Raw genomic sequence first — 11,212 nt, 5'->3', positions numbered from 1 at the left:
GACCCTAAAGATAATGAATTTGCTGATTTAATGACGTTGGATTTACACCAACACATTAAATGCTCATGTCACATAAAACAAAATCCCTTAGATCTGATCTGGCTGTATAATTTGAATCAACCCAATATAACCGTCCTTCCTTGCATATGGTCCAATCATTATTTGATACAGTTTTGTATTCCAGTAGATTTTTCTAACTTAATCCACAAGCAGGAAATTAAAACCATATGCAAATGGCAAAAAATAAATACAGAGCCAGTGTTATCAACACTTTCAACCCCCTCCCCCTCTCCCTCTTACCATCAATTGAAGACATTCTCTCCAAAGAAAAATAATACACTCTGTGGCTCAGACATGCTAGTGACCCACACCCCCGCAAACCGCACCAGAACAGTACCCTGGTACAAGCCAGAGTTAAAGGAGGTGAAACCTGCATTGCGTCGACATTGGTAGGAAAGGGATGATGAAGAGAGCAAAATCAAATTTAAAATTGAGCTTGAGGAATATAAAGGCAAAACGAACATGCAAAGTCCTATTAATAGGCAAATAATAAAAATATTTTTTTGATATCCTGAATGATTTTTCGCCCCCAGGTGAAATGAAAACTTCCCTGACTCCTACTGAGGCATTCTTTGACAATTGAAATACTTTAAAAAAAAATTATGTAAAGATAGTATAAACAATTACAGCAGCAGTAATTCTGAAGTTGAGTCCGAAACAAACTCTGCTCTCCTTATCCTCGTTTGAAGAAATAAACAAGTTCCATGAATTTGTGATCAAGGTCAAATCCAGGTCACCAACTGACCCTTGCCCTTCAGCAGTCAGGGAATCTCTGACCTCATCAATCAATCAATCAGCATTTATAAAGCGTACCCTAAGGATATCTGGGCGCAGAGGGTGCTGCGTCTCCTTCGAAAACCCAGGTCTTGAGCAGTCCCCTTCGGAGCGTTTTCATCAATTAAGCCGCTAAAGCTGTCGCTCCAAGCGTGTTTCAAAATGCTGAAGAGCTCCCGATACTGAAAAACCACGGAGAAGTCCCGGGTATAACCAAGAATTATAGGCCAATATCTCTGCTCCCTTAACCTGCAAACACCATTGGTCAGAGAACTATCTTCAAGAGGTTCCAGGCTTTATAACTATACCTACTCTCAGTTGTTAATTTGTGTGGGCAGAATGTCCGCCTCACCACTCCAGTTTTAAAATATGATGCAAATTAATTATTACTTGATGAGGTTGAATCAGCTAAAACCGTGTGTGGACAAAACTGAGATTGTAATTTGAAAGAATAAGACCAACGTTTGGAGCCAACTTTACTCTCCAACAAAAATGCGATTGTTACCGGAGCCTAAACCCACAACTAAAAGCCTCTGAGTGATAATCAATAGTAATATTAGCAAGTCCCAGCTGCTGGAGCAGTAGGATCAAAATGCAGATTTGTGCTGAAACTACTTGAGAAAATAACCCCAATCCTCCCACTTTAGACAAGAAAAGCAATAGCGGTGGCCGCAGTCCTATCTAGATCTCATCATGCCAACCAAGTATATGTAAGAATGCCCAGTATCACCATTCATAGACTACAAGTAATTCACAGCGACGCAGCTTGTTTACTGCATCATCTTCACAGGTGGGCACGCGTCACACCTATATTGAAATAACAAATCCACTATCAGACCCACTGCCTCAGCCCTAAAGGGTTGTGATGTCTAGCCCCTCACTTCATTGCAAACCAGGCGGAAATGCATACACCCGTACAAAACCAGAGATCGCCTCACTTGAATTTACTTGCTATTCTAAAATTACAGAGGAACAGATCAGGTGGACGCGGCTTTGGTATAAGCTCCTTCCATTTGGATCTCGCTTCTGGCGAAATCTATATGAATCTAACTTCAAGTGTTGTCCCAGAAATCTGACAGCCCACAAGCCTATTCATGCTCGATTCTTCCCTGGTCTGATTGGTTGTCTCCTCTTTTATGCATTTCTTATTCAGTTCCAAGAAACCCCAGGTTGAACATGCTCTCTATATATGCAATGACATAAGAAGCGTTTTGTAGATCCTGTAGAGGTTTGGTATGTTGGAACGTGCTTCAGTAACAGAACCGAATACTGCAAAAGAGAGCTGTACAGTGCAAGTGAGAATGATAGCGCAGTCTTGTCTGCTAGGGTTTTATAAACCTTTCATTGCTGCAAGGCTGCTACAGTATTCAGTTTTTTCCATAAAAGTGTGCAATTTGAGCAGAGCAAGGAACAGACATAGTGTTGGAAGCGCATTTCAAATCAGTGCCTTTCCTAATATATGAACTATGTTATGGATATTGTTAAATTTTAATGATTGCATTTTTTTCTGGTGTTAGATATTCGTAATTTCCTCTGATCACACTGGGGTTGGTGAGACAGGAAGGAGTATTTTGACCTAGTTGTCCTGTGATAACGTGTTGTCTTTTCTCTTTTCCTCTCCTCTGCAGAGTTAGATAATTCGTAATTCGTAATTTCCTCTGATCACACTGGGGTTGGTGAGACAGGAAGGAGTATTTTGACCTAGTTGTCCTGTGATAACGTGTTGTCTTTTCTCTTTTCCTCTCCTCTGCAGAGACTTGAAAATCAGAGTACTAGAATGGGGAGAAGACGGGCCCCGGGAAAGAAAGCGAATGCGCAGGGTTCACGTGAATCCGTAAGAGCCACAGTCCCATCTTATCCTCTTCATGACGTCTCAGCTTCAAGATCCCGAAATGATGCTCAGAGGGACGAGGACCTGGAATCGCTTTCGGAGAACCTGCCCCATATTATCCTTCTATCCATGCTGGAGGAGTTGGAAGCCAAACTGGATAACTTGATGAATACTGTGAAGGACGTACCTTCTAGAGTCGCTGGGCTGATTAAGAAAATCTGGATAGAAAAGGATCAAGGATCCCTAGATAATGGTACGGTGTCTTTGGAGCTTATCTGTCCGACAAGCATTAGAGATTGTGCTGTTAGCCGGTCTCCTGCAACGCCTCAACTGGACAGGCCAGCGGAACCGAGCTTGTGTCTTCAGCCGGTGTTCTCTGATGGGCATGCACCAAAGCAGGACTGTACGCTCTCCTCGCCAACTGATGTTCAAGGGCGTCCAGAGGAGCCAAACCTTTGTCTACAGCTAGTGTTTCCTGATCGACGTCACCCACAGCAGGACCAGTGCGTGCAACCTGGGTTTCCAGATAGAAATGGAGTACAGCAGGATTGTCCTCTATCCCGGTGCCCTCAGACAGTTCCTCCAGGAAGATCACAGGAGGCAAAGCTGTGTCTTCACTCAGAATTTGTTGATGGGCAGAGACCAGAGCAAGACCAGAGCGTACAGTCAGCGTTCCCAGAAGAGTGGGAGCCAGATGAGCCCCTGAAGCAAGAACCATCCCCATTGTATACTAATAACTGGGACCAGCAACAGAACCTCTGCCCACACCTAGTATTTCCTGAAGGACACAAACTACAGCAAAACCACTGTATACAACCCACGCTACCAGATGGGAATGGACCTGATGATCCCTTGGAGGAAGAATTGATGTGTTTTGATTTCCAAGATCCCCAGGAGAACCGCAGCCTTCAACCCTTGTCACCTGATGAGATGTCATCAGTTGAACACTTAGAGTCTGGGCTGTTGTCCTTTGATGAGTTGGGGTCACAACAAACCCAGTGCCTACAGGAACACCTATGCTTGGAGCAGAAACTTCCTTATGCGCAGGATCCAAACGTGAACTACGAGCTAGAATCTATGCGCACTGAAGCACAGGAACCAGACAAACATGACAATCTAGAACCGGCCTGTAGTGATGCACATGGTTCAGATCAAAAGTACAAGCAAGAACCACTGCACACTGCGGACCAGGACCGAGAGCAAGAGTCAGCGCTTCCAGAAGCACAGAAACCAGATCAGAACGATGAGCTCGAACAGACCTGTGCAGATGCACATGGTTCAGATCAGAAGTACAAACTAGAACCTCCCTGTACTGATGCAGAGGGTTCAGATCAGAACTACATACTCGAACCACTGCATCCTGAATCACAGCATCAACATCAGAACTGCAAGGCAGAACTGCTCTGTCCTGATGAGCGGGGTCAGTGTGTGCCTCAATCATTCCTAGGACTGGATACAAATACTGCAGATGAAGACTCAATGGAGAGAGGAAATACAAAATCACATTTATTGCTGTTTGAAACTACCCCAGGTATGTGTTTTACTATAAATAGACTCTTGGAGTGCATACTAACACATGTAACCTCTTCTAAATGCGTATGGGCAGATTTTAGAAAGTCTCTGAGGGGAGGATTATGGTTTGGATGAAACCCACTGAGCGATCTGACCCCCAGAGTACGAGTACACAGGGTGCAGATGTTTCCCTGCATTCTTCTCCTCTGTTTCCACACAGGACTGCATCCTTCCTGTGAAGAAACAGGCCTGGTAATGGGACTCTGCATGAGACAAATAAGCCAGTAGCTCTTGTCGTTCCTTGTCCGTCCCTGTTCCAGGCTGAAGAACTGGAAATAACGCTATTCATGGGAGGAATTACTGGCCAGAATCGCACGTAATAGTCGGATGCAAGTGATGTGGTGTTCATTGAGAATAGCAGACATGTGCAGTCTAGAGAGGGAACTGTGTTTCTAGTTGCACAGTTACATTGGGTAAAATGCAGTCGTCTCCAGTTCGTGATTTAAAAATCCTAGTCTGTATTCAGCCTCAACAGCAAGGCCGACCAGGGATGTTGTTGTCACTGCAGGGTTCTCCAGGAGTGCACACCACCTCATGATAGACAGATACACAAAGGTTATGGAACTCTGAGGTGACTTGCAATAATCTTATGATATGCACCAGGTGGTACTTTATCCCGTATAATAGATGGTCACACATCCACTTTCCCACAAACTTTGGTGCGTAGCTCCTACATATGCATCAGCTAACATATTTGCAAACATGAAGAATGAACTTAAAAACGCATGTGCAAAAGTAAAAATAAAAACTGTTAGATATTTGTTGCAAAAAGATGTTAGAAACAGTTCAATAAAAGTCCAATAAAAAGAAAAAGCTGCAGTAGCTCGAAACGTGTAGAAACATGCAGAAAGATTCCACCCTTCCTTTATCTAAGGAAGCTAATAAACATATTCCCTCTGCTTCTCATAGTAAACTAGTGACAAAGCGGACATTTCTATGATACCAAATACATATGTTTTCAGGCCTATAGTCTTTTTTGAGCTACTAAAGAATTGACACCGGCAGGAATTCACAAAATGGTCGCACGCTCCATTTTGTGTGTCAGTCAGCTGCAACGTGCAAGCAACACAAGGCTTTCCGAGAACAAACATGCTAGCTTCCAGCTAGCTATTGCAAAACCTCACATTTCAGTAAAAGCATGTCGACATGACCTGGCCGGTCAAGTACGTGCCAAGTCCACGTATACCAGAGGCACAGATTTCACCTTTAGGGGAAAACCCAAATCTGCTCTTGTAGATGGCATGTGGGCAGCAACACCAGGGTATAGACATACCTCGAGCCTTGAAAGGGTATCATGCCACAGTTGCCCTTCATTGATTGGCCCAGCAGGACATAGTCTGATCCAGGTTACGTATGCAATGATGCCCATCCTGTGGGGGCTTGTAACTATAAAATGTCTCTGTACTGTCATACCAATTGGGCATTCAGTAAGCTTTGCTGAGGTCTCATACAGCAGAAGTTATAAAAGCAAAGTTCTGTTTGTTGCTTTAAACAGCTGCTTCAATTATGCTTCGTGACTTGACGTTCTATTCACATCAGCTGCTGGCGCTGGCAGCAGGCATTGTGCCCTCAGGACTCGACTGTAATAACTTATAAAAGCGGCGCTCTGACGTCTCTTCTTCATAATCACTGACTTTGTGCATCACAAATTCCTGATTATAAAGAAATTAGAGACTGCCATCTATACAGGGATTACAGAATCCCATGTAATATAATTATATATATATACACATATAATAACTTTGGCACAGTTCAATGAATCTGCACAAAACTATTTGGGATTGGCCTGGCTAGTTTCATGCAGTGTTTTTTGTGGTCCTCAAATTAAGCCACTAGTCATTTAAGGTAGAGCTAGCTGGACCTTTAGCCCATGAATGGTCCGTGCATCTGGACTCGTGGACCCAAATGTAAAAATATATTGGATCTGATTGGTTGAGGGAGCTTTTTCGCCCATCCATTTCGGATACCTAAACCCAAAGTTGGGCCTGCGGACCTGAAGCTCCCTGGTTGGCTGGCTACATCTTGAACCATGACAAAAAAAAAGGTTCCTTTCTGTGGTTTTTAAATAAAGTTTTTTTCCAATGTAACTTGTAAAGCTAGACACCTATCTAGAAAACTCTTCTATCCTCAATTACACATATACAAGTGAACCATAACATAAATTGTATCAAAAACCATATTTATTAAAAAAGAAAAGTTTCTTGTATCAAATAATTTGACATAAACAATTTTTTGCACATAAAATTACATACATATTTCATTATAGATCATACACGAAAATTCAATGTATCAACATGTAGAAATCAATTTAAAAAGCCAGTATTGTCGACGCGTTTCGGTGCTTAGATTGTTGGAACACCTTCCTCAGGACTATAATTAAAAACTTCTTCAATCTAAAAAGGTATATGGAACATTCATTAGTATACAGTATATGAGGATTTTTTAAGTCTTTTTACAAAAAGAGTTTTTTCTAGGATCATACAGGGTCAAACCTACAAGTGATCATTATGTCTTACATTTAAAGCATTTTTCAATTTGCGGTACCAGTCTTGATCCTGGAGTGGAGTAGCCTTTTATAATGTTATACGCCTCAGCTTTGTCGTCAAAGGATCCATATATAAAATATAAAATAATAATCATTTTGAATTTATAGTTCAGCTACTACTATAATGCATTATCTGTACATTGTAACTATCAAAGTATTTGGCTTACTTTGTGATAGTTCGTGGAGTCTTGCAATTTAGGAGACACACTTCAAGTGTACAGATAATGCATTATAGTAGTAGCTCTCTCTCTCTCTCCCTCCTTCTTTCTCTCTGTCACTCTTTCTCTGTTTCTCGGTTTCTCTTTCTCTTTCTTTCTATCTTTCTTTCTATTTCTCTTTCTCTCTCACTCTCTCTCTTCTGCTCTTCCTTCTTTCCCTCCCAGTTAGTTTGTGGTTATAAGAGCTTCTTTTGAAAAGCAACTATTTCTTTGTTAATAATTTTGGAATCTTTTAACAAATTTGCTCAAACTTTTCAAAAAGAGGTTTTTTCTGGTGTCTCTTTATTATACCAAATGCGTTTCTTTTTGTGGTTTTATATAGTACAATCTTGGCTAAAGGGCATTGAAGCACTTTTCTAAAGAAGAAAGACCAAAATGCAGATTAGATGTGCCATAAAATAACAGATAAGCAATAGACGAATCCCACAGATCACGTCGGGGGAGAAAGTTCAAACAGTTAATATCTGGATACATTGGAAAAGTGGATGCAGAAAGGTGACCACAGATTTATTATTCAGAGCGTCTCTCAAGTAGGAGGATTTTGAGTTTATAATTGTGGCAAGACTTGTTGTTGTTCAAGGTGGTTGGGGAGTTCCATATCCTTGTAGCGCTGGCAGAGAAGGCGAGCTTTATAAAGCGTTCTTGCCTGAATGTCGCTTGTTCCAGCAGGAGGACTTTACAAATTCTCAATCCTTGTTCAGATCCAGACATTTTGAGTTTTTCAACCAAGTAGGAGGGTGTGGAGTTGTGGAGGGCTTTGTGGGTGATGCATTCAGTGTTACATTGGTCTGTTGCTTCAATTGGAAGCCATTGTAGGATGCGAAGTATAGAAGAAATGTGACTTAAAATGTTGTGACCTGTCACAAAGTGGATACCTGTATAAAGCATTTCTCTCGGTGATGCTAATTTTCTCTGGGAAGGCCAGACAGGAAAGTACCAGCGTATGGACTTCTAAGTTCGTCAGGCACTCTTGTGCTTTGATGAGACTTGCTTCTGAAGGTAAATGTGAGTAAATATAGGTCTGTAATTGTTAAGGTTGTTCTAGTCGGCATCTGTGTTGTTTGATGAGGGGGGTGACTTGGCCAAGTTTGAGGGAGGTCAGCATGGAGCTTCTCGAAAAGGAGGAGTTGATGATTTTGGTCCATGCAGGCGAGATATGATGTGACTGAGATTCTTGACACGCTCAGGAGGGAGGGGATCGGAAATGTGTGTTGGTTTCATGCAAGCGAGTAATTTGAGCACTTCTTCTGAAGGGACATAGTCGAATTCAGTCCAACCGGGATAGGATGAGTTTGGTGAGACGACCATTAGTTGGAGGTAGGGCCTTGGGTAGACCCTCTTTGCTAGGGGGACATCTTTGGTATAGGACGGAGAGATGGGTGGGTCAAGAGATATTTCAATGTTAGATATTTTTTCAAAGAAGAATGTTGCAAACTCTTCGCGGCTCATGGTAGAGTCATTTATTGAGTGTTGAGGGAAAGATGAGGTTTGCTGTTTGATGATGTTGAGAAGGTCTTTAGGGCTGTTCCTAGAACGGTCAATTTGGGCTCAGAAGAAGGGGGATTTTTCTCTGAAGAAATATTTTTTGTATTTTATGCGTTTAGCTCCTGGTATCGCTAGATGTGTTAACAAGGGTTGTTGTCTCCAGTTTCTTTCAGCCAATCGGAGTTGATACCTCTCTGTTAAGGTCGTTGTTAAACCAAGATCCGAAAGGAATACATATGATTTCTTGAGTTTCAAAGGGGCGTCTATGTCAAAAAGTTCTCTAATTTTTCTGTTGTAGTGGGCAGTGAGATCATCACCTTGGAATTCGGAAACTGACTAATGCTTCTAATCCTGCCTGGGCGATTCAATGTATGTTCCTCGCCCAGTGCTTGTGCCGGATATTTTGGGGGCGGGCCTTTGGTTGGATGGCATTGAGATTGAAAAGAATTAGGTGGTTGTGAGTCCAGTCTGTGGGTAGGATAGAGCGGAGGGATAAGGTGTTCTGCTTAGAGATGATTGCATCAAGGGTAGAGCCCTTGGTATGAGTTTGTTTTTTGCAGTGTTGGGTGAGATCGTTCGCTTCGAGGAGGGTGGATAGGGCTTGTACTGTTGGATCATTTGCATTGTTCAAGTGCAGGTTCAGGTCTCCTAGTAGAACGTCTGCGCTGCCTTTAAGATAGTGTTGCCTGAAGAGGTTTGTTTAGTCCTCAAAGATTTGTCATTTTTCACCAGGAGGGTTATAGATTACATGAGTTTTGTTAGAGTTGGGGCCTTTGAACGAGAGTTGAAGTCCTATATATTCAAAGGTAGGGTATTTCGTGTTGAGGAATGGAGTTAAGCACAGATAGTTTTTGTGTATAATGGTTAATCCACCGTCAATACGATCCTAGCGGTCGTACGGATGATTGAGAAGCCCTGTGGGTTGAGGAAATTGATAAAAGGGGATGAGTGGTCGTTCAGCTGGGGTTCAGTTGGAAAGCAGAAGTCGATTTTGTGTCTTAGGATGGTTTCAGCTATTTGAGTGGCATGCTTGACTGCTGACTGACAGTTTAGTAGCATGCAGCAACACGTAGGTAGTGATCTTGGACCAGGCTGACAGGGTTGGATGGTTGTTATTTTTGTAGGCCGCCTGGGAAGATGAGTGGTGTTCAGGGTTCTACTCATGCCAAGGATGACTGGGATCTGGCGGTGACAAGGCTTGCTTGGGGCATTGTCATATGTGTTGCTCAGCATTTCAGCTTCCCGTTGCGTGATTTCAGTCGTAGTGCATCTATGATTGAGTTGGTGATGGATATAAGGGATAGTTTGTCTAGGTGTAAAGGATAGGGGATCAGAGTGTATGTTTGTGGCAGGATCAGTGTTCGTCATAGATGCGTGAAGCTGGGGCAGGAAGTAGGTAATCTTTGCGTTCTTACGTAGTGACAAGATTTCATCCAGAATAGTGTTGATTGTGAGTTCAAGCTGGGCTGTTGTAGGGATCAGTTGAGTGGCGTTGGGTCAGTGGTAGGAAGTGGAGTGCGATTGAGCTCGTCAGAGTTTGTGGCGGAAGCTAATGCCGGAGCGGCCCGTGCAGGTAAAAGCGGTGGGGCCGGGTGGGGGGGATTCAATAGACGACAACAAGGGGGGAATTATTTATTTAATTTTCCCTTGTCATCGTCTGTCGCATTCCCCCGGCCCCCACCGCTCTTACCTGCACAGGCCGCTCCTGGGCTAATATAGTATCCAGCCTGCTGTAGTTGGAGGACTGTGAGGATTCTGGTGGGATAGATAAGTCAAGCAGGGCAGTGGAGGTGAGCCATGCAGAGGGGGCAAGTAGTTTTGGGATCGAAACAGAAGGTTCAGTGCGTCTGGGGATCAGAGAGGCTGTAGGGGAGGTAGAGGGGGGGCAGTGCGAGGGGGTTTGAGAGTAGAAGGTTCAGCTAGTAGATGAGGGCGTGCATGGGAGTGAGTGATGGGGTAGTGGTAGCGAATGGCATGGCGGCGCAGAGAGCCGGAAAGTGGAAAATAGATAATTTTGTTCAGTGGCTTGGATTAGGATGTTCCCATTTCTGTATATAGTAATGGACCGATCTCTGCTAAATTTCTGGGATAGGCATATAGTTTGTTTAGATCCATAAGGGACATTGGTAGCATTAGTTCTCTCCTTTTGGCGGGTTTCGTAGTGTAGCAGATGAAGTCCATTTTAAGACTTCCGTGTGTAGGATTGTAGAAATGTCTGGTATTAGTGTCTCTGGGTGTTCTTTAAGGATTTTCTGTTTGTACTTTTTAGCAGCGTGTTTGGAGAGGTTTTGCAGAAATGAGTTGAGGGCGTATCTTTCCACGCTCCTGAAGTTGAAGTGATACTCAGAAGTTGTTTCTGAGGATAACCAAAGTTAGACTTCAGGAGAAGCATTCAGAGGTGTGCATAGTGGTCGAGAGGCGGCCTCCAACACCTGAGATGGCTGCCTGATTGTAACATTGGGCCCTTTCAATGGACGGTTGGTGGGCACTTCTTTGGAAGAGTGGGATGCGAGTGTCAGAGGCGTGTGAAAAAGGTCACCAAGGCAGTCTGGTAGGATCCCTTTGAGGAAAAGGGGGCCTTGAATGCTGAAAAGCGCCAGTGGGCCTGTTGATGTCACTGGGTTCTTAGTGGCCATGGTATCTTGGAGCTGGAGGTTGTGATGGAGTTTATTGGTCAGTCTGCAGAAACGTCCTTTATATTCGAGGGCATATATACAAGTTATACAC

The 11,212-nt window shown here is 43.3% G+C and overlaps 1 protein-coding gene across 1 annotated transcript in view; it reads left to right on the top strand.

The window, feature by feature from the left end:
* The first annotated feature begins 2,611 nt into the window (after positions 1-2,611).
* Positions 2,612-11,212, top strand: part of LOC147736834 (uncharacterized) — a 140,514-nt gene continuing 131,913 nt past the window's right edge. The window contains exons 1-2 of the mRNA XM_086953519.1: positions 2,612-3,747; positions 3,880-4,200. Coding sequence (XP_086809645.1) covers positions 2,612-3,747; positions 3,880-4,200 — 1,457 coding nt within the window. The remainder of the gene's footprint in view (positions 3,748-3,879; positions 4,201-11,212) is intronic.

Source organism: Lissotriton vulgaris, chromosome 1_2 (assembly GCF_964263255.1).
Source record: "Lissotriton vulgaris chromosome 1_2, aLisVul1.2, whole genome shotgun sequence".
Taxonomy (NCBI): domain Eukaryota; kingdom Metazoa; phylum Chordata; class Amphibia; order Caudata; family Salamandridae; genus Lissotriton; species Lissotriton vulgaris.
This window is presented reverse-complemented; position numbering and strand designations above follow the sequence as displayed.